Source organism: Lytechinus pictus, chromosome 16, assembly GCF_037042905.1.
Source record: "Lytechinus pictus isolate F3 Inbred chromosome 16, Lp3.0, whole genome shotgun sequence".
NCBI lineage: Eukaryota > Metazoa > Echinodermata > Echinoidea > Temnopleuroida > Toxopneustidae > Lytechinus > Lytechinus pictus.
Window position 1 is genome coordinate 28,007,472 of NC_087260.1, and position 24,180 is coordinate 28,031,651.

At 35.3% G+C, this 24,180-nt stretch overlaps 1 protein-coding gene across 1 annotated transcript; it reads right to left on the reverse strand.

Moving 5' to 3' along the window:
• Window positions 1-696: 696 nt before the first annotated feature.
• Window positions 697-22,292, reverse strand: LOC129279427 (uncharacterized). The gene is made up of 10 exons (XM_064110990.1): window positions 22,274-22,292; window positions 21,428-21,629; window positions 17,859-18,040; window positions 16,721-16,846; window positions 15,928-16,134; window positions 14,981-15,061; window positions 12,931-13,052; window positions 11,600-11,819; window positions 6,919-7,239; window positions 697-6,424 (listed from the first exon to the last, which is right to left on the reverse strand). The coding sequence occupies exons 1-10, from the start codon at window positions 22,290-22,292 to the stop codon at window positions 6,390-6,392; spliced, it is 1,515 nt and encodes a 504-aa protein (XP_063967060.1). The 3' UTR covers window positions 697-6,389.
• Window positions 22,293-24,180: the final 1,888 nt, after the last annotated feature.

Here is a 24,180-nt window from a genome sequence, read left to right on the forward strand (position 1 = left end):
TTTATTTACTACTCTGTTTTTTTTTACGCCAGAATTAAGCAGATCAGATAAATTTAATTCCGAATTTCTGCAAAATAAATGTCGATTTTTTTTTGGGGGGGAGGGGTCGACACTACCCTCTCCCAAAGGCCCATAACCAGGGGGGTCCCTGGATTAAGCGGAACCCTGCCGCTTGCCAACAGCAAACAAAATAATAATAATAAATACAGATTGGAGAAAAGGGGGAAGGGTCGAGAGAGATGAAAGGAATAAAAAGAAGAAGAGTCAATATGATGCACAAATTATTCTGCTCTTGATTTGAGTTTCATTAAAAAAAAGTGTATCAGTGTTTTTGGCCTACTATTACTAGGCTAGCATAATTTCATGGGTTCTGTGGGTTTTTATGCCTGTCAGAATTTCTTGCTTTTGCATATTTTTTGGCACATTAAAAAAAATATATTGAAAGTACCCTACCCCCCCCCCACACACACAGATGGCTAGCTCCTCTATTTCTTGAATTGTGACCCCCCCCCCCTCTCTCTCTCTCTCTCACCCTCTCTCTCTCTGTATCCCCCTCTCCTCACTCTTTATCTGCCAGTCTATACATCTCTCCCCCTCCCCCCCCTCTCTCTCCCCGTCTGTCTCTGTATCCCTCTCTCTCTCTCGTATACCAGAAAATGCAACTATTCTATTAAAAGAAGAATATGCAAACCAATATTTGCAAGTATTGCCAAATATTTTAATTTCCTTAAAAATCAACAAGGCAAACATAAATTGTACAAGGTTTACACATTAAATGAAATAATTCAGCCAAATCGGCCTATTAGCCCACAAGTGATATGCGCAAGAAGAAAAAATACAAAACCTTGCTGATCGCAATGGCTTATAAAAATACAAAAAGTTGGTCCATATGGTATTCACATATTACAAATTTGTATACAAATAGCATAAATAGATTAATAATAATACTAATAGTGATAGTAATAATAAGAGCAAGAATTGTCACATACATCAGCCTATAAATCTACTTGGCCTACTTTAGAATTAACCGTGCAGATATAATGAGAGCATCCATACACATACAGTATAAGCAAATGTTGATTTCCTATTATTCTACATGTACTACAGTTTAGTTTGAAATACACTACAGCCAGACTATATTATCAACAAAATCTACAGATTATATCCCCAACCAGAGTAGGGTGAACTTCAAAACATATGCCAACTCATAGTGATCTACATGCAACATACTCATTTAACAGGATAATTTGGGCTAAATGATGCATCAATGTTTAGATTCAGTACAATAGCATATCAACATTGATCAATTCAATACTTTCCTACATGTACAATTGTACAATTGTACGACGGTACAATTCTCTCTTCTTCAAACACAATTGATGTTGAATGATCACAATACCAATATCACATGATGTGAATCATAAATGAATAATACAGAAAATGATCTGTCAAAAGAGTTTCTTTTTTTTTCTTCAAATACTATCTGACAAGGGTGTTATGTAAACAGAGAATTGCAAGTCTGTTTTATTGTTCTAACGTGTGATGTAGTGTACATAAGCCTATAGAAGATAGGCAGGCTCTATGAACATGCTTGATATTTTTTTGTATAAGGTTTCATGAATCAGAATATCTCGATAGTATGAGTCTAACAAGCATGATAAAATGCCAGTGATTGAAATTGCATACAAGTATGTACACTTCATGAACAACTTTTTATGATTATCAAATATGGTGCACTAATTCATGATGCAATATCTACATACAATAAGATAAGACTAGTAAGCAGATTGCTGCATGAATTTGCATAAAATTGGGAAAAAAGGTGTTCAGATAATTCATATACACAGATGAGCAATCCACATTAAAACATGTTGATAACTATTACTTTTTTTCCTTAATCATATGATCTTCTTACTGCTCACTATTAAAAAAAAACATTTTAGTTATGTCTGTCCTAAATTTTAGAACTTTATTCTGAGAGAAAACTATTCCTAAGATCAGAAACTAGTCTATCAAGCAATTAAATTATGATTTGTCTAACTTTAGTCTCCATCTACGACTATGGGATAAGTGTCAATCACTTACTCTTATTTTTCTATTAAAGTACTGCAGCATATTTTTATGTAATATACAGCCAGAGATGAAATAGCATTAATTTACATCCATCTGTTAAAAAAAACCCACATTATATTAATGTTAGGGGCCACAGCATGGGGGGAGGCTTTTTAATTAAATGTGTACAAGAGTATAAAAACTGGATGGTCTCTGATTTTTTATTTTTTATTTTTATTTTTTTTGGGGGGAGCGGGGGCCATGGTCACCCCCACCCGCCTCCTCTTAAAACTGTTCTGCACCCCCTAGAATTGGTCCATAATTACCAATACCAAATGGAAAGAATCTAAAGAATCTAACCCTGACCTGCTTCCTATTCATAAATAACCAGGGAGGGTTATCTGTTAGGAGCCAAACTTGGTTGTTTAGTCTTTAAAAAAATCAAAATTCACAAAACTGTCTTATTTGCCAAATTAACTTCCTGATAATTATCAACCAATAACAGGATGCAGAAATGTTTGTGAGACTGTTTTTTTTCCTCTCTCTCTTAAGACCACTGAGTTTCAATAGGTCTTGCCACCTCATGCTATAGTGAAATTTTTTAAATTGAAATCATTCAACTCCAAACTCTGTCTTCTCTTTCTCTTCCTCAAATCCGTCTTAATGATAAAAAGCAGTTGTCAGGTTATGTAGCTCATATTGCACCAAGTTGTAGGGGCGACACAACAGTTTTAAATGGGGGGGGGGGGGGGGGTGGCTGACCAAAAATCACCATCAGTTGTTCACTTTCATTTTTATGTTTAATAATATACAAATTTAATTGAAAAGTGGAAGCGCCCTCCCCTCCCCAATTCATTTCAAACATTCCCCATTCATTTACTTTTGATATCTTATTTTCTGTTTTCATTTGAAATACATAATACTATAAAACAAGATTGCAATGCCATTAATTTTGTTAAGTCCTTCAGCAAATAAGACAAGAAATTCCCTCTCTCCTTATCCTTCACTGTTGTTCGTCCGCCGGGAACGTCAAGGACCGTCTAGCCGTCCTTGGATTGCATGGGTGAGTTCTATGGGTGCGCAGATGACTGGTCAGGCCAATCTGCGCCCGGAAAGTTCTATCGCAGTGTGGACATGGAATGACGCTAGCTGTAATTAGATACGACATGTACATGGGCATTTGCAATGTTGAAACATCATTGTTTTACTGACCATATTACAAGACACAATAGCATAAAAAAGGCAAGATGGGTTAAAGAAAGATGATGCATAGAGCATATTCAAATACTGTCAGTGTTTTGTTTGCACATAATAATTTTCCCTGTTTGCTTAAAAACGTGTAGCACATCGAAAGCATGGAGCACATTATCAAGCATATTTACATAACACACTATCTTTACATCATTTCAAGAAAAGAGTGAAAAGTTACTGGTTGAACCAATGCTCATGATTATCAATAAATTATCAAAATTGTTTTCAAACTTTATAGTCCTAATTCATTAAAATCAAATCTTCATTCCAAGACTATATCCATTATTCAGATGTATATTAATATTGTTTAAAAATTATACTAAATGCAATATTTGCCATGACACCTCTTTCATAGTTGTTTCCAAATTAGCTTTAACAAATACAAACGAACTTATTTCTAAAGATCTAAAATGCATAAAGTTTAAAAATGAGATGTATTTCATCATCATTTTAGATGTAGCAAAATAAAGATACCAGTACTCAAAATATCATAATACTTTCAAACTTATCAACTGGAACACATATTAAGGCAAGTCCCATTTTAAGCAATTTCAGAAATAAAATCATTAAATAAGAGAAACCAGCGCCAAGTAGGGAGCATAAAATAATATGAACAAATACATACATTACAAGCCATATCAATTTATATCCATGATTATGCAAAATATTGTGAATACAAAACAATAATAAATACCTTGTACTGAATAGTTATTTAATAAAACACAAGACTGAACTTGTTTAATACGCAAACATAAATAATACTTAAATACTCATATGAATGTCAATACAAATAATAAAAGAACAATGTATAATTGGATATAGAAATAGATACAGCGATCTTATTACTGAATGATAAGGAGCTCCTCGATAACTTCAATTTACATTTATGAAGCAGTACAGTCAATGCAAAATATAATCAAATTTGAAATGCTGAAGTGCAGCAGGTAACAGTTAAAAATGGACGTCTAAAATTAATAACAAGAAAAAATGTATTCCCATCTGAATATTGAATCACCATAAGAAATGAAAATACTTGTTAATTTCAACATTTTGTTCATTTTAGTACCCTATGTTTTGGGTTGTTTTTTATAGTATTAAAACGTTTATAAGTAAAACAGCAACATTAGAACTTCTCTTAAATCTGTCCTGTGAAAGGCAGGGGACCGGTTCACGAGGCACCTTGTCTGCAATTTTTTCATACTGACTTGCTCTCCACCAATCAGATGCAAGAGTTTCAGTAGCTTACAACAAATCATCATTGAAAACTATTTACAAATCACTTCATGAATAATCCCTTGTAAAAGTCTGATGGGAATCAAAAGAGAACTCATAATGCAGTGGTTTTCACAATGAAATATGTTATAAGCTATTGAAATCCTTGCATATGATTGGCTGAGAGCAAAATATGCCAGTGAAAGTCATTAAAAAGATGTTTCATGAAATGGGCTGGAGTACGGTACTAAAGTCTTATCACAAAGGCAAGAAATGATTATTGAACTGAGAATCCAAGTATTATGTTAGATGCTTTGTAAAATGCTTGAAAGAAACTGAGAACAAAACAACATCAACACAGAAAATGGAAGCCAAACATCTTTAAATCAGTGAATGATCTAACTGATCATTTTGAAATTCAAGTATATTCAAAGTAGAAATACAATAATTAATTGGTCTCATATCTTAGCAATAATAAATATAAATATAAAGGTTATGAATTTAATCTGAAAATGCAAAATACATATGGAATTAAATCATAAACGATACATTTGAAGTTCATCAATGAAACAGAATATAAGGAAATAACATTGGTCTCAGATATCTTCCAAGATAATATATGAAACATGGAATCTAGGGAACTCAAAAGTGACTTGCTAAATTGGTCAGTTTGAAGAAACGGTGGAGTCATCTATAAGGAATGCCACTTGGAAATGATGAAAAAGTACAAAACTTATTAAGAAATGGGCACTTTTGAAACATGAGACTGTTCATAAAGGTTAGTATCATGGTAGTTTTTCTATCAAACGGTAATGGAATCCTTGATTTTGATTGGCTGATTGGCATGATCACTATGGTAGGCCTAGTTATCATTGGATGACAAGGTCTCCAAGTCAGAAACTTTCATGCAACAGGGTCCAGCTGTTTTCAATTGCTGAAAATATGTTGCAAAAAGTCAGAATTCCTTTTAACGCTGAAATAGAAGCACCATTATGTGTAATTTAGAAGTCAACCATTGTAAATACGTACTACATATAAAGTACCTGCAAACAAATAGTTCAATATGAAATATTGTATTACGGGAAAACAGCCTTGCAGGTGTATCAAAGTGCCCTAAATCTCTGATGATCCACTTTCAAAGATGTGCAATAATCATTAAAAAGAAAACAACAACAATTGGAGGTCAAGGATCAGTGGTATAAATGAACTCTTTATCAAGGGAGTCCACTAGTCTTAAAAATATCTGTGTGTTTTTCTTAATTTTCTCCTTTTTTTTATATACATACATGTATATATAAAAGAGATACAATTACATTCCATTGATTAATACATTCAAATGTGCCTAATAGCTCTGATTACAAATATGTAAAACTGATAGTCAACGATTTAGTGGGCTTATAATATTCCAGGCAAGATAAAAATGCGATGGGACCACAATGATGCTGGAATTATTATATTTTCAGCCTTAACTTGCAAAGAAGAAATTGTCTTGAAGATTTAATATTTCAATTCGCAAACACTTTGTTCTTTGCGAAGTAATTTGATCCGATGGGCCAATATCAAGGTAGCCTTGCTAAAGCCAGGGTAATAATAACATCATGTTAAGCAGGGCTTCCCTGGGTAGAATATGACTTTATTATTATTATTATAATATGAAAATTTCCACCCTGAATGACATATAAGGAATTGTTTTGAATGTGTGATTTAAATCTAAATTCACAAACACTTTGTTCTTTGCAGAATGATTTGATCTGACAGGCGAGAGTCGATGAAAATGAAGAAATATACAAGATGAGCGATATCATCGATTGATGATGATGTGAGGTTTCATAAAATCCATTTCTTTATTGGTGCTGGAATTCATCCCTCTGTGTTTATTCGGTTGCCTCAGTCTCGTCCTTCTTATCCTCTACAGATGAGATTAAAAGGAGTTAAGAAATATGAACACATTTGACCAATCAGATATTAGAAACTAGATTTTAAAAAAAACACACACGCATTTTGGTAAGAATAGAATCACATGAAACAGGTAAAACAGGCATGTGTTTAAAATGGAATAGAAATGTACTACAATTAAAATAGAAACATTTAAACTGAAAAAAAAAGTATTGAATTAAACTAAATTGTATTGAATTATTGAAAAATTGAAATATTTCCTATGAAAAGGCAATATATTTAAAATCAAGTTGAAACATTAAAAATGAAATAGAAACAAACAAAAAATAAAACAACTTAAAAAAATGACAATTAATATATTCAAAATGACATACATGTAGTAACACTAGAAATAAAACAAAAACATTAGAAATGAAGTTTGAATGTCAGAAATGATGTAGAAAGGAAATTAGAATTGATTCTAAATGAAAACATAACTTATCTAATCAAACAATATCTAACTTATACCTTTGTTCTCCTCAGCTGCTGGCTTAGTATCTTCTGTCTTCTCTGCTAGAGTCTCAGGTGCCTTTTCATTGTCTTCAGCCGGCGTCTCTGTCGGTGCCTCTACCGGTGTTTCTTCTTTAGTCTCTGCTGGTGCCTCTGTTGAGGTTTCTGCGGGTGTTTTAGCAGGTGCTTCTGCTGGTGTTTCAGCCGGTGTTGATTCCTCATCAGCTGGTTTATCTTCGGTCTTCTCTGCCGGTGTACTGTCGGTGGCGGCGGCATTCGCTGCTGGTTCTTCTGACTTGGGTTCTTCCTTTGCTCCTTCTTCTTTCTCATCTGTTTTCTCTGAAAAATATATCAACATTTTCAGAATTATGTCAATGTTTCAAGACACAGGAGAGCTTTCATCTCTTGAGTCATTTCCATTCAAGCATATCGAACGTCAGATTTCATGCGAAATATGACACCATTAACACTTAATGTCCATCACCCAGAATTAATTGCAATGTTTATTCTTTTCAGCAGAACCAGATATTCAAAATTTATTGTCATGCTCAAAATAAAAAGAAATTACATTGGCTTAAAAATCATATTCCGGCTGTTGGCATACAAAGAAGAATATATAACATATAATAAATAATTACAAAAATAATGCCATAAGATAATGTACAATGCAAAAACACAGTGACATAATACTAACCCAAAACAATCTAATAGTACACTGCAAGGGCAGCTGCACTGAAACTCTACCCGGTGCCGTGGGGGGAGCGCCCCAAGCACGGTGCCGGTCCAACACATCAATGGGCCCCAGTTTGACATCGAGCAATCACAAACACCATGCCACAACACATCACACTACAAAAACCCACCCACACCATACCATACTCCACACCAAAAACACACCCCATACCATACATTACACAACTCACAACACATCATACCAATCCACATTACACACCACTCAAAGTCATCAACAACAATGATGTCGAAACAGCACCCATCCAGTGCTGAAAACCACCACCACGCTCGGCGGTCCCCCCACAAGACCAAGTAGCATAGCCTCAGCACAGCCGCCCCTGCAACGTATAAAAGTAACATAGCATGACAATTAAATATAATACAAAAAAATCAATTAGATTGAAATACATGTAGGAGTAAGTACTTGTACTTGAGCTATACAAATCCTATATTATTATTATTATTATAAAAGGGCACAATAAATCTTCAAGGACAATGAAAGGTGCATCAAGGTCAGTCAACTGGGCATCCATAGACATGGGCTTGGATGATCTTGGATATATTAGAGCCCTGTGATTTTGAAAATATTGTGTATCACACTTGATATGAATCATGATCATTACAATAGCACATGTACTTTGCGATGAACAATGTCTTTGACTATGAAAGTGGTCATCCTGACATGGATGCCAAACACTTCATTTAAAATGTGATTTATTTGAATTTTGAAATGTCTGAATTTTTTTTGGCAAAAAGAAGCTGCTGAAAACTGCTTATCTAATAAAAGAGAGCCAATGGAGTAAATTATAAAGTCAAAATGGGGCCTAAGCTTTCGATCCTAGCAGAATCTTCGTCGGAGGCAAAATGACAAACATATAAAGTGGAACAACCATAATATAGACCACAAACAAGCTACAGCAACACTAGAAACAAGGAGACAAAATGGGCATTAGTGAGTAGAGAAGACCAATCAGGTTAGTGAAGGGGATGAAAGAAAAGGAGTAGGCAGACACAAAGGGAAGTTAGTGTAAGTAAGGCCAGTAAAAGACCTCAAGCCAAGAGGGATTAAAATAATGAGGCAGGCAACATCAAACAGGATCTGGAACAAAACAGTGATAATGGGATGAAAAACAAGAGAATTAGTGAGAGGTGGGTCAAACAGGTTACAAAGAAAGGCTTAATAAACTGGTGCATAAGAGTGGGGGAAAAAAAGAAAAAGAATGGGGAACAACTGATAATGTGCAAAAGACATATAAGTGTATATGATAAAGCATTAAACAAACTAAGAGAAGAAGGTAAGTGTGAAATATGTATCTATAAGTGATATGTATATAAATATATCCAAAAAAGAAATGTATATGAAAAAATATATATAAATACACATATGGTGTAACTGATATTGTAATCCGCTAGGTGTGACGGGAAAAAAACATAAGACTATATAGTAGGGAAAAAAAAAAACCTGTATATGTGAAAAAGAGGAAGCAAATTGCCTAAAAAGGTAAAAGCAAATATAGAAGAGAGGGGGTGTATTATGAAGAAACCATAGTATACATGTAAATAAGCAAATGTGGTAAATCTAAAAGAGGTGAGTGGAGAAAAACAAATATATATATATATATATAATAATTATTATATCGCCTGAATAAGGAAGGAAAAATTGGAGCTGAGCTTGTATGAGATATGGGAGGAAAGTAGAGTAAGAAACTATAATGTAACTATTCAAAAGAGCTGAGGGGAAAAATTATATGTATATATAAATTGAAAGTGGATAGGAAAGAAAAATCAGTCGTTCCCCTCTTGGATGTTCAGGCCATGAGGTTGGGTGGTGCGAAGTCGTCTCATCCAGAACTTCTCTCTGCTACTACGGACTGAGTCAGGACGGGTACCTAAAGATTCGATGCCCTGTAGCATCATGTCAGTGATGGAGTGGTTGGGGAGGTTAAAATGGCGGCCAACTGGAGTGTCCAGCTTTGCTGTGTTGACGGTGGATCTGTGCCCGTAGAATCGTTTCTTGAGTGTGGTCTTGGTTTCCCCTATGTATTGTACCCTACAAACTCTGCAAGTGATGATATATACAACATTAGTGGTAGTGCATGTGATGTTGCCCTTGATTTGGTGAGACAGGCTGGTAGAGTTGCTGGTGAAAGTATCGCCCTCGTGAAGGTGTATTTCACATATGATGCACCTGTTGCTGGTGCATTTGAAGGTGCCATGCTGTATGGGAGAAGAATGGTTAGTGAGGGAGGGCACTTCAGCACGAACAATGAGGTCCCTGAGATTCGGTGGGCGTCGGTATGCTAGAAGGGGAGTATCGGGAACGGCCTGTTGGAGACGATCAGAAGTGTGTAAAATGTGGTGGTTATCAAACAGGATTTTGCGGAGAGGGGGTAGATTGGGATGGAAGGTGGTCACAAGCGGTATTCTGTCGGTGGTCTCCTTGTCACTTTTTGGTTTGAGAACTTCAGATCTGGGGAGAGAACGAACTTTGTTAATTGCCAGTTGGACTGCCCTGGCCCCGTGGCCCCTGGCACAGAGATGTTTCTGCAAATTCCTGGCATGGAAGGAAAAATCAGGGTCCTCGGAGCAGATACGGCGAAGTCTGAGGGCTTGACTGTAAGCGATGCCGGTTTTGCAGTGACGGGGGTGGCAGCTGGATGAGTGGAGGTACTGGTGGGTATCTGTGGGTTTAAAGTATAGGGTAGTGGTGATACCATTAGACTTTTTCTGGACTGTAACATCAAGGAAGTGGGTTTGCTGTTGGGAGAAATCAGAAGTGAATTTGATGGTCCTGTGGAAGGAATTGATGTGGTCAATGAATGTATGGAGGCTGTCTTCATCCCTGGTCCAGATGAAGAAAATGTCGTCTATGTAACGCCACCAAATCCATGGGCGACAGGGGGCTGAATCTAACATCTGCTGTTCCAGCTTCGTCATGAAGAGACAGGCGAATGAAGGAGCCATCCGGGTGCCCATTGCTGTACCGAATATCTGTAGGTAGTGCTTGCCCATGAATGTGAAGTTGTTTTTTGTTAGTTCATGAGACATCAGAGATTTGATATCGGATATGGGGGGACTGGAATGGCCACTGGCGGCCAAGGCTTCACATAATGCTTGGATACCTTCGTCGTGGGGAATGCTGGTGTACAGTGAAGAAACATCGAAAGTGCCGATGATCGCAGTCTCGGGTATCTGGTCCTTGATGTCATTTAGTTTCCTAAATCTGAATTTTTTTTGGTCATCTCATGCAACTAAACAACAAGAAAAAAATCAACATATATTTTCATCGAGAGGGGGGGGGGGGAGATAGATGTCTGTGATACCCCCATAGATGATAAAAAATGCAAAACTTAAAAAATATAAAAATTACAAAATAGGTTGATGATTGATATTTAACATGACTTTGGGGCGTTTAACAATTTTAAGGGTGATTTAGAGACATGCTTAAATTCCAGTTGCGTGCAGTAGGCCTATATATATAACACATCACGTATTGACCTGCGCATCAATCAATGAGGTTGTGTTTTATATATGTGCACATTGGCATTCAAGCAAGTTATACTTAACTCTTTGTGAACCACCAGTTATAGATAGAGATGCAATCAAATTCAAGCCCAAAACATGCATATTTAATTGGATGTACGTCAAGTTGCGCTTAATTACAACCCTTTTTTAAACAGGTCCTCGATTCAATTTCAATTTTCAATTCAATTCTTGATTCCATTTCCATTCAAAACATAATACAAAGTAATATAAAGTAATACAAATCAAGTACAATTTTACAGACGAGCATTTTTACTTCGTAAAACAAAAAAACAGTATAATATTGAGCATAAAAGGAAATGAGGGGGGTCCACTAAAAAGCAAAGCTTGTAAAGTGTGGATTCCCCTTGGAAATGAAGAAAATATAGTAGACTTATTCATATATGCGTAATATATATACAGGGATCTTTGCACCAAACCTCACCTTCTGTTTTGGTCTCCTCTGGTTTACTCTCCCCCTCTGTGGTTGGACCATTGGCCGCAACAGCAGGGACTTCCCCATCACCATTAGCAACAGGCTCCACCCCTCCTGGGCCTCTGTATTTGGGAGTCTTTTTGACGATACCAGCTTCAATCAAGCTGTAAGCCATGTCTATCAAAGATGCCTTCAGATCTCTAGGTTGGATCTTCAAGACCTCTACCATCTAAAATGTTAAAATGAATAATAGTATTCACTAATATTATAATATTATTGAATACAATTACAAAGGACAAGAGTCCAAGCAAAAGAATCACCAAATCATCAACCATAACTCCTTTTTCTTAAATATATTGCTCTGTTTTCATCATCAGAGCAAGGAGCTTCAAACAGAGCTCCTTGGTTCGAGGGTTAAAGGTCAAGTCCACCCCAGGAAAATGCTGACTTGAATAAATAGAGAAAAATCAAACTAGCATAGTGCTTAAAATTACATCAAAATCGGATGTAAAATAAGAAAGTTATTACATTTTAAAGTTTCGCTTATTTTTCACAAAACAGTGATATGCACAATTAGGTGAGTCAGTCGATGATGTCCATCACTCACTATTTCTTTTTTTTTTTATTGTTTGAATTATACAATATTTCATTTTTTATAGATTTGACAATAAGGACCAACTTGACTGAACCATATAGTTCCACATGTTCAGGGAGGAATTAATCGTTGTACCACTTAACAATGAGGAGAAAATTAGAATATTTCATATTTCATATAATAAAATACAAAAGAAACAGTGAGTGGATGTCTCCTCTTTTGCATACCAGCCAGGATGTGCATAAAACTGTTTTGTGAAATAAAGCGAAAATTTAAAATTTAATAACTTTCTTATTTTACATCCTATTTTGGTGAAATTTTCAGTTTTATGCTTGTTGGACTTCTCTCTTTTTTGTAATAAATCAACTTTTTGTTGGGGTGGACTTGTCCTTTAATAGGCCTTTATTAAGTGATTCAAATTCATACTGGGCTTCTTTTACTTGGAATTATGGTTTCATATAATAATATGAGAAAATGGAAAGTGGGGACATGACGTCATCAGCCCATACATTTCATATTCATGATGGTGTGCATATGCTACTGTTTTCACAAAATATTGCTAAACTTCCAAATGCAATATTCCTTATTATTTACCAGATTTTGATGAAATTTTCAGCATTCTTCTATGTGAATTTTACTCTATTTTTTCTGATATATATTTATTTTCAGCCCAAACAGATTTCTGTGGTTACACAAGATTTGAATTAGGCAAAGTTACCTGTATGATAGAAAAGATCATTCTTACCCTTGTGTTATCAAATTTAGAGACTTTATTCCAAATTGGGAGAATCATCTTTGTCTCTTTCATGAACGGACTTGCCATGCGGATGAAGATCTTTGGTGATAACATGGTAGGAACATTGTAACCTGACAGAGAAATAGATACACAGCTCATATCAAATTCCAACAAAAATATATCAATAAACAGCATGACATTCTAGGATATCATCAAGATATTAAAAGAAGAAATTATCAATTAAAAAATTTACAAAGTGTATCTTTTTCAATTCTGGGCAATTCCATAAAATATGTACGTCCAACCCCCTATATGTGGGACTTTCATGAAATTTTCTGTCTCTGATTTCTGGTTCTTTTGAAAGTCTGTAATGCTCTCAAATGACCATGACTTGGTCAGTTTATGAAGTGAAGTAATACTTGAGAAAAATGGGGGTCGGAAGTACAAAAAGGTTGATTATTTTATGGAATTGTCCTTCTATATTTGATAATACATGTACCTCATAAACAAAATAAGATGAGTGGGTATTGTGAATATGACACTGTCTTCCATACAATGATAAATAAAGGGTAAGGAGAAAAAGACAATGTTACACAATCACCAAACATCCAACCCCGACAGGCAAAAATGAATGAAAAATGTTCTGCTCAATACAAACACACATGAAAACCTGACATCCTGAAAAAATGAGACATGGAAAAAAGTAGAGTAAAGAAATTTAAAAAAAATTGAAAAAATATAGAAACAGAAAGAGATAAATAAACAGTCAGACAGAGTGAAATAGATGCAGGAAAGAGAAATACAGGCTGTAGATGGGACATACATACAGACACACACACAGACAACAGTACATGTAGAGAAACAAACAGATAGAAAGAGAGAGAGAGATAAAGGGGGACAAACAGAATACAGACAAAAGAGACAGAGGGGGGAGGGGCATGCAGACAGAAAGAAACAGAGAGACAGACAAAAAGACAGGTGGAGGGAGAGATGGGATAGAAAAACATACTGAGAGGAGACAAACATGTAACAAACAGAGCAACAAACAGACAAACTATCAAGCATCATATAATGTAATAAAATAATAAAATCACTGTGCATATTTAACCTGTAATGTACTGTATGATTACCAGCATATGTAACAGAATTATTGTCTGAGTGCAATTTGTAATCGAGCCCTTTCACATGATCAGGTGACACTTTTTTTTTCTGTCATGTGTCATTATGCCCATCACAAAATCATAATAGGGCTACCATGATTATTCCAAAAAACTGTTTTTTAATTCATTTGTGTTGCACATTCATGTCATCATAGATGAAAGATACTATTAAATAATGATTTAATGATTTTTTTCTTATTGTATGTGTTAATAATTAGCAATGTGTGATGTTAAGCCAAGCGCACACTATGCAGTGCACAAGGATCCGACTGCAACAAGTTGCCAATCCCATCTCAGTGAAATCGCATCAGAGGCCGGCGCACACATTACAACATCTCTACACCGCGCTGCATCTCATAGCGCCTCTGCTTTTGCGCTTATGTTGTCTGCGCTGCAGAAGCGCAGCAAATTGGCCATGACGTCATTGTCTAGGACAAATCGGATTGGCTGAAATCAGCAAAATTGTAGAAACATTTGACATGTCAAATGACTGAGATTTGATCTGCAATCCTACTCCAACAAAGCGGGTAGCATGCAGTGCGTCAAAGGTTGGCGCACTATGTGATTTTGTTGCAATCACATCTTATTGCAATCATGTTGTATAGTGTGCGCTGGGCTTTACTGGTAATAGATGCACCAGATTCAATAAAACATTAATAAATGGAAGATTAAAACAACAATAATAGTTGAAGGAACAGAAGATGTTGAAGGGATTCAATTCACAACATCTAAATTTTACACAGAAGAGTCATTCGTATAGAAAGACTTAGATTGCTTGATGCACATGTAATATTTAATGAATAATCTCTCCACTCCCCCTTTTCAAATCAAACTTTATCTTAGATTAAAAGTAAGAGATATAGACAGACTCACATAGAGACAGAATATTTCTATTTTACCTTGTGATTTGAACTCTGCTCTTAATACTGATCCCATTTCGTTCCACCACATGTTTCCACCGCATAAAATATGTCTGTTACCTGTAGTAAAAACAACACTAGAGATTATAGTGCAACAAGGTGATAACTGTCATTCAAAGCATTGCAGTCATTTTCTTGCAACTCTAGATAGTAATGAATGGCATTGATACGAAGTTCTATTGTAGCTTCAGATTTCAGACATTTCATAATACATGTACAAGTTGCCAGGATTATTATCATAATCATCACTATCATCATCATCATCATCATCATCATCATCATCATCATCATCATCATAATCATCACTATCATCATCATCATCATCATCATCATTACATCAACATCATCATCACCATCATCATCATCATCATCACCATCACCATCTTCATCATCACCATCATCTTCATCATCACCATCATCATTATCATTATCAAATTCCTTTATTATCCAATTGATGGACTCTGATTGTCACTGGTTATAAAAAAAAAGGTGTACAAATATATGCAATACAATGACAAATCTTTCAGTCATCTATCATTATAGCTAATCATCATTATCAATGTTTTTATCAAATATTAAATGATTGCAGTAGCGTATCCAGCATTAACAAAGAAATGTATGGTACCATGCACAAGCATAATATTGCTATTGTCCCCAGACGATTGGGCAAATGAACTGTTGGATCTGATGTTCTTTCCGCACCAGGATTGAGCAGTAAACGTGTGACTCACAGATGTGGATCAATAGAATTTCAAGTTTAAATTTACGAATCATTAAATAATATCATATTAACTACAAACAAATCAATCCTAAAAAATTGCTGGGACTATCATCATTCTCTGTATATATCAAAACACAGACAGCAAGACGGGTAACTCTGCATCCCCATGTTTCCATGGTAACGGCACTCTCTACTAGCAACTCACCAGCTGCTTCGGGGCATTTCATTGCTGCGATGTGACCTGCTGCGACATCACGGACATCTACTAGAGGAAGGTTGACCTTGGGTAGGAGGAACGGGTTCCTGAGAAGAAGTCTCTTGATGACCTCTGTACTAGTTGATGCATTCCGGCTTAGAATGGGGCCAACAACGCCGACAGGATGCACCACAACAAGCTCAAACTTCTCCTCATCTGGAAGAAAGTGATAATAATAACAATGATCATGGTAATCCTATGACTTGAAATTATAGAAATTGTATAAGAATGATAATTGAATTGAAATGAATTAAATTGATTAATATTAATAATAACAATGATAATGATGATGATGAATATGACAATGATAATAATAATTAATAATATTAATAAAATAATAATAATAATAATATTAATAATGAAGAATGTGATAATAATAATGATCATGGTAATACTATGACTTAAAATGATAGAAATTATATAATAATGATAATGATAATAATTGAATAAAAATGAATTGAATTGATTAATATTAATAATGATAATGATGATGATGATGATGATGATAATGATGATGATGATGATGATGATGATGACGATGATAATAATAATTAATAATAATAATGAAAATATTATCATAATAATAATAATAATGATAATTGAGAATTTTTAGTTAAATGCCAGACTGAGAAATTTAGTTACAATTGTTTTTGGGACACATGATCGAGTTTGTATCTGGTAGTTGTTGAAAACCCCCTAAGAGTGATCATTGGTCAAATCTTGTTCTGTGGAGTTTACTGACCTTTAAGATTTTCTACAAAGTCCCAGGCTGCTTTCTCTGCAAGTGTTTTACTCTTTGGATAGGGGAGCAAACCATCAACATTATCTGGCCAATCCTTCTCACTGTATTCCTTGTTTGATAGATTACCTGCAAAAACAAAACAAAAAAAGTATTGATTATTGAGTAATAAAGGCATACTATCCTCTCTGTTCATGGGGAGTTTGATATCATTTGGATCAATGGCAGATCAAGGGGGGGGGTGGGGGGGTCATGGGCCGGAAATCTCCCCCCCCCCATTGATCCCAATGATGCCAAACTCCCCAGGGTCGGAAATGCCCCCCTCCCCCCTCCTTTGAGAGTCAGCCACTTTTTCTAATGTAAATATGTTGTAAAAACACAAGTGTGCCCCCCCCCCATTAAGAGGAACAGCAAATATTTACAATGAAAAGATGTTGTTGAATCACAAGTGAGGATCTTCTCTTTTTTTTGCTTGTCAAATTTTATTAAAGCAGGGCAACATGACCTTCATTTTTTTTTGTGACAACTTCAGATTTTTCTTGGAAAAATGTGCCCCCCCCCCCCTTTTTGGAAAATCCTGGATCCCATAACAAAAAAGTTAGTGACTAATTGTAAACTTGATTTTCACGATTAATTGTACATTGTAGTCAATGGAATCAATCGTAGAAAAATCATTGCTAAGCTTTGTGATACGGGCCCCAGGAGACATTATGTAATGCCACTAGAAATTGTCTAATGGTAATTATCTCAACTTTCCCTGGCTTGACAGTTGCCAAAGCTAAGCAGGCATGGCTGGTACACACTGAGTTTGCTTTCCCCCAAAGATGTCTCTGTTACAGGTATTTCCATTCCTTTTCACAAAGTCTGGGGTCAGCAAATAGAAATCCACACCCCATGAACGCTAATGCCCATCTGACTTTAAAAAGGGAATCCCAACTTGGTTGTAGAATATGTGCAAGGACGAAAGAGCAGAAACAGAATGATGAAAAGTTTTTTTTTTTTAAATACCAAGGAATAAGAAATGTTTTTTTGTCATGGCTGGAATTCGAACCCACGTCCCTCTGATGAAAGACGAGTGTCGTAACCACTAGACCATGACGCCCCAATATAAATATAAAGACAAATTGAATTATATACAAACCACAGATAGCCAATCCCGCGCTTGTCACCACCACTCGTTTGACTTTCCCGTTGGCTGCAACCGCCTTGAGCACGTTAGTGACGCCCTCTACTGCTGGGTTGATGACATCATTCTCGTTGTTTGGGATGGCTAGGGGGAATGGGCTCGCTGTATGAAGGACATAGGAACAGCCATCTACAGCACTGCAAAGGATATAGACAAAGTGCTTTTAATCTGTTGACTTATGCATCAAATTGCCATAGGCTTATCACAGGGGCACCTGGTACCATGGGCCTGTTACATAAAACTTGTTTATCATAACAAATCTGCAATACCAATCTCAAGCTATTGGAATCATTCGATTTGATTGGCTGATTGCAAATTTTTTATGATAATTACATGTATGCATTTGTTACTATGACAAATCTTAATAAAAATATATGCATATTTTTGTTATTATGACAAATCTTTATAAAACTGGACCCAGTAGGTAAAAGGGACTGACTTCCAGAGAGGTTAATTGCAATAAGGATCCTGTAATAGATTCTTAACTAGTCTCGACACATAATAGATTTTGAAACAAGGGCAAAAATTAAAATCATATTTTGAAATTTGATGAATAAAAATGAGCATCGATTTTATTAGGAAATGAGGTCAAAAGGCAATCATCAGCACTGCTTGTATCTAATCCTTATTATTTTGTGATATTGTGGGATAAAGTTGGCACATCGTTGGGCATGGACTATAAGACTATGCAATATGTAATTGTGCATTCTGGGTAATCTGTTTTAACAGTTGCTATCGAGCTGACATTATTCTCAAGGTGGCATTCATAGGTTGGATGATACATGTACATGTATCAGTGCATGTGTTGAGACCAGTTCTCTCCATGAAGAAATTTACTTGAGTACAGTATGAAAAGTACTGTTCAATGAAATAGATCCAAGCAGGGCAAGTACTGTCAGAAAGTAAAACCAGAATTTCATTTCCTGATATGTACAAGTTGTGCTTTTTCTGTATGTATTTCTATCTTTAGACAGTACACCTTAACCAATTCAACAGAATAAGAAACCAAGGTGCTAGTTGCTTATTCTGAAATATCTTTTGAACATTATTCAGAACACTCGTGCCATATACAGTATGAGAACACAGAATTATACTATGCCTGTAAATAAAAAGAGCAGGTATTTTAAATGAACCCCTCCCATTTCCCCAAGCATATATATCACACATTACAAAAAATGCCAATATCAATGAGTATCATATAGGCCTACAGCATGTAATTATATAAAACATTCCATCCAACCATTCTAAAAGATGTGAAGAATGCAACAAAATATGTCTTTATCATATTAGGGGATTCCACGCTAGAAAAATCAGCCATTTTCACAACCTTTTTCAACTTGATGCCCAAACAAACCAGAAACTTCACTTTATTTTGTGGTAATAATAAAGTACTGGTGAAAAAAAATGACAACCATAAAATATATGTTGTCCATACATGTAGGTGAATTAGAGATGAAAATGTTGCGTGTTTTACACTACAGGACATCCCGTACGACACACAACTTTTTCACCTTTAACTCACCCATAAACAACAATTTTTGGTTGGTCATTATTGTTTTCACATGACTAAGCACTAAAACTTTATCATTGCTAAAAAAAAGTAAATTTTACTGCTATTAAAAAAAAAATCCATTAAGCTAAGAGACAAGAAATGTTGCCCAAATGTCCCGTACGACATGTATGGAATCGCCCATTAGTCTCTCACAGATCCAAGTGCGTGCAACCACATTATTAAGTGGAAATAAAGATGCTCTTGAATATAACAACCTTCACATTAAGCTTTTCCCCTTTTCAGTTTTCAGTTAAAGGGAATTATGAAACATATGTACTTGGCCCAGAGTGAAAACTGCTCTCTGCACTGCCATTAAATGGACTGGTGTCCGGTTTCTTTATTTATAAAGATAATACTCAACGCATTAATTTGAAGAGTATCAATTCATAATCAAAAACATGAATCTGCCATTCTGATCCTCCCATACTTAACAAGAAACTCAAATTACTAAGATTAAATAACGTGTTATGGGATTGATATTTCCTAATCAATCCCCCCCCCCCCTTCATGTACATACATGCATGTACACATCAAATGTTCAAATATATAAAAACTATGGAAATTTAACAATTTTCATTATTTCATTTTGGGGAGGGGAGGGGTGGGGGTAATGATCATTCAGTATGGAATTTCTTCTTTCATCAAAATGTAATATAGTCATTCTAAACTATCACAGACAAATATAAATACATGGATTTATTCAACAGTCACTGATTTTGGTATCCCCATTGTCCATAAACCAAAACCAGTATCATAACAGGAGGCAAGACATGGAAAATTTTAATCCCAAAAAAAAATACAAAGAAAGTATAATTTCTACATGGATCGATTCGACATGGACAGAAAATTTCATGGGGGGGCTTTTTAAAGAAATTCATGAAAATCATTTTTTTTTCTTCTTTTTTTCAAGAATTCAAAGGTGTGGTAAAAAAATAATCAGTGTATAAAGAACTACATTGGTTCTTTAAGATATTTCAAGGATAAACAACTGTGGGTCCTTGACACAATAGAGTACTCCATATGACAGCGCTGTTGAGGAGCACTCCATACTCCTCAGATTACAAAGTTTGCTAATAAAACTACTTTTAGAATAATGGTTATCTATTTTTATTACCTCTATACAGGCCTACACAATACACATAAATGTAAGGTACATATGTCAGAAATGTCATTTCAACCAGCACAAATAAAAGGTGGGGATATTTTCTTCTCCTCTTACGCTTTTAAAAATATCATTTTATTGCTTTTTTTTATTTATGACTTTCATTATCAAACATTTATTTTCTTCCTCTATATTTAAGATTATATCTTCCTGTCTGTCTCTTTTAATTAATTCCTTGATTAAATCCTTGATGAATTCATTAAATGGATTAAGCGCTATTGATGAAGCAGTAGCTCAAGCTCAAACCTGTGGTAATAAAAATGCTGTATCAAGCTTGAGTATTACTATTGTCGGAATTTCTGAAGATAATTCAATTTTCTTCCATTGCGTGGTTATGCTAATTTGAACAATGTGCTGCTAATAATTTGAAGTGAATGGTAGAATTTTATCCCTATTTAAAAGGAGGGTGAAATTATGATTTCTAGAAACTGTATATAAATTTATGGTATGAAGTCTTTGATATCCTATTGTTTAGCATCAATACCTCTTTGATCTACCTAGTACAACGCTACACCCGGGTGAAGAGTGGCAATGTTCTGCCAAAAGATTAAATGCTTCTTTTGGCTAGCAAGTTGAATATTACATGTTTCTAGTAAAAATGAGAATAATGGTGACATATGCAGTATTCATACTGGGACATTGGATCTAGTATTACTATTGTGAGGCACAGAGGGATAAAGAAGTTAAAGCAATAAGGAATAAAAGGAAATTGATATTCATAGCTTGTGCGTTTGTATTGAATACCAGCTGAAGCAGCCCCCCCCCCCCCCTCCCTCGATGGCTGGACAGACTCCTTCTCTCCATCATTACCTCTTCCATGACTCCTCATTCTCCAGGTCTGCCTCCACTAGCTCCAGCTTATGGGTTGCATCAGGGCATAGCTCCTTCAGATGCTGGATCCTAGCCTCATTCCCCAGGCTCCTTACTGTGCCTCGCACTGCATAGTCCCTCTCCAGCAACTGCTGTACTATGTGAGACGCAATGTAGCCTGATGCACCCGTCACCAAAACTCCTGGGGTGGGAGAGTAAGAGAATGAAAAATGCAATAAAGGATAATGAAATGTATAAGCACATATCTCCAAGTATAAACTGAAATTTATGACAGATTTCAATTTACCATATACCTACATGTATATATATATACATATATAAATATCTAAAGGAATATTTCAAACTGAAAATAGTATGATTTGAAATGAATAGGGTAACTTCAACATACTGAAAATACTGAAAATTTCATCAAAATTGAAATAAAGAGTAAAAACTGAAAAAGTTTTTAAATATTTAAATTTATTGCATTTTTTTGTTAAAATAGTTCAATGCAGGTTATCCTGATACAATCATAGAGCAGATGGGGCCATAACGCTACTTTCTCTCCTGAATTTTTGTTATACAAATTTATGCTGCTTATCACATTATGAGATTTATTTTAAATAAAACCTATAAAGATAAAAAAAAGATTGCCAGTTACAGAAGAAGACAAAGAATGAGTTAACCTAGGAAGCCCAACAGATACTTTCAAACTCATCAAATCACAAAAAACTTTTTCTGATCATAAATTCTTCTCAGATCAGAAGGTATCAGGGATTTTTGCCAGAGTGAAAGAGAAGACTCATATTATATCCCCCAAAATACCTACAACTAAAGTACTAATACCTGAACTTTCACAAAGCATCTCCAAGATAGCGGGATATTTGTAGTACAACTATGAAAGCGAACTGATGTGAGGAAATGTGAATGTACATCACTTGGAACACAATTTCTGATTTCAGGCTAAAAACTACAAGAACTTTCCAGTTGAGCTTGGTGTGAATGCAACCACCAATAAGGGGTTTCGTGGCCTACATTGTAGGTTCTCATAATAATACATGCATGACTATTTTTGTGATCTGGTGGGTGTGAAGGTGACTTGTCCTGATATGGGACAAACCACCAATTGTATTATCATCAAACGAAATCAATATCATAACTTGAATGACAAGGTCTACTTGAAAGCTGAAACCAAAAACCCAAGACATATAGTTTTGAAGGCCAGTCTTTAAAGAAACAACAATCCCGCATGATATGGATACTGTGTAGGACTATACACGCAGGGTTGTGAGAATTGTTTTCTTTCTTTGATTTGAAAAGATGTGAAATTTTGCTTCAAAATGTTTTAAATTGTATCAAATAAATGAAATTGATTTAAAAACATGTTTTTGAAAACAGTCCCTTATTGAAACTTTAAACCAAAAAAAAAGAGTCTAGAGACAAGTTGAGTTCTTTCAATTTCGAAGACAGAGAGATCAGGCCTTCCCAGTTTGCTACAAAATCAGACAATTTTTCTCAACCAAAAAAGGTTTGTATTGCAAACAGGGGGGACAGGAAGGGGGGGGGTATAAAGTGGGGTTTCTAATGGGAAAAGGGAGGAAAGGGGTGGAAGATGAGACAGGTACATGTATTAGACAACTGTTAGGAAATACATGTAGAAGGGGAAAGGGAAAGGAGGGAGGGGGGGCATGAAGGGAGAAGGGTAGACAGAGAGAGAGCCTTAGATAATGTATTGTACTCCCTGAATCATATAGACAACATTTACATCCTTTTTGTAACAGATGAATGATGAAAATTAGGGAAAAGTCAAACAATGCATAAAACCAATCAACAGTTGGTTAGCAGCCAAAATTCTATTCTTTCCTTGAGCTGTTTCGGGTATCGAGTGTCTGAGGCAAACAACAGGACAGAGGCCCTTCTAATGTATCAGTTTGATTGGATGTATATGTTTACAAGTAACAATGCTACTTTTAATTGATTGATCAATATATTTCTCCTTGACCAAATGAACCAGGTGATGGGATAACCAACTTTGACAATTCCCACTTCAATTTTGACGGATTCAAATGTTTACAAACTGGCAACATTTCAAGAAGTTATTGTAAGAAGCAGACCTATATTTTATACACACTGTGTTGTACAATACATACTAGGAATAGGATATACATTGGGGGGTTAAATGTTGAACTACATTTGGGGATTAAATGTTGAACTACATTTGGGGATTAAATGTTGAACTACATTTGGGGATTAAATGTTGAACTGCATTTGGGGATTAAATGTTAAAGAGAAGTTAAATCATTCATTTGAGTTGGTCTTTAGGGTATAGAATTTAAATAAACAATGAAAACCAAAATAATGGCCTTTACACAGTAAAAACACTGTTTAAAAATTCATAAAATGCTGTTACTACATGAACATCACCAGATTGTGTATGATATCAAATGTCTCCCATACAGATATTTAATGGAATTTACAAATGTAGAAAATATGATACAAGCTTTAAAGGTAAATGCTAGTTTTGGTAACGATATCAAAATGAGTTCGTACAGAATCCAATGAAATGACCACCAAAGTGGCTGTTTGTATAAATAAAACGCATGTGCCAAAGGATTCTTGAAGAAATTGTGTAATTGCTGAGAAATCAGCAAATAAGCATAGGATTCGGGTAGAGCGTCGGGCCCGACGCTCAAAGCAATAATTATACACTGTCCCACGTGCGCTTATCTGTGTTGGGGAAGTTCAGTCTGAAC

Excerpts from the sequence above, each read along its gene's own strand:
- LOC129279427 (XM_064110990.1), bottom strand. Across the intron at positions 15,062-15,927 it reads GAAATGCCCCGAAGCAGCTG|GTAACAGACATATTTTATGC; the intron begins GTGAGTTGCTAG and ends TTTTTACTACAG. Across the intron at positions 6,425-6,918 it reads AGCAGCTGAGGAGAACAAAG|AGGATAAGAAGGACGAGACT; the intron begins GTATAAGTTAGA and ends TCTCATCTGTAG.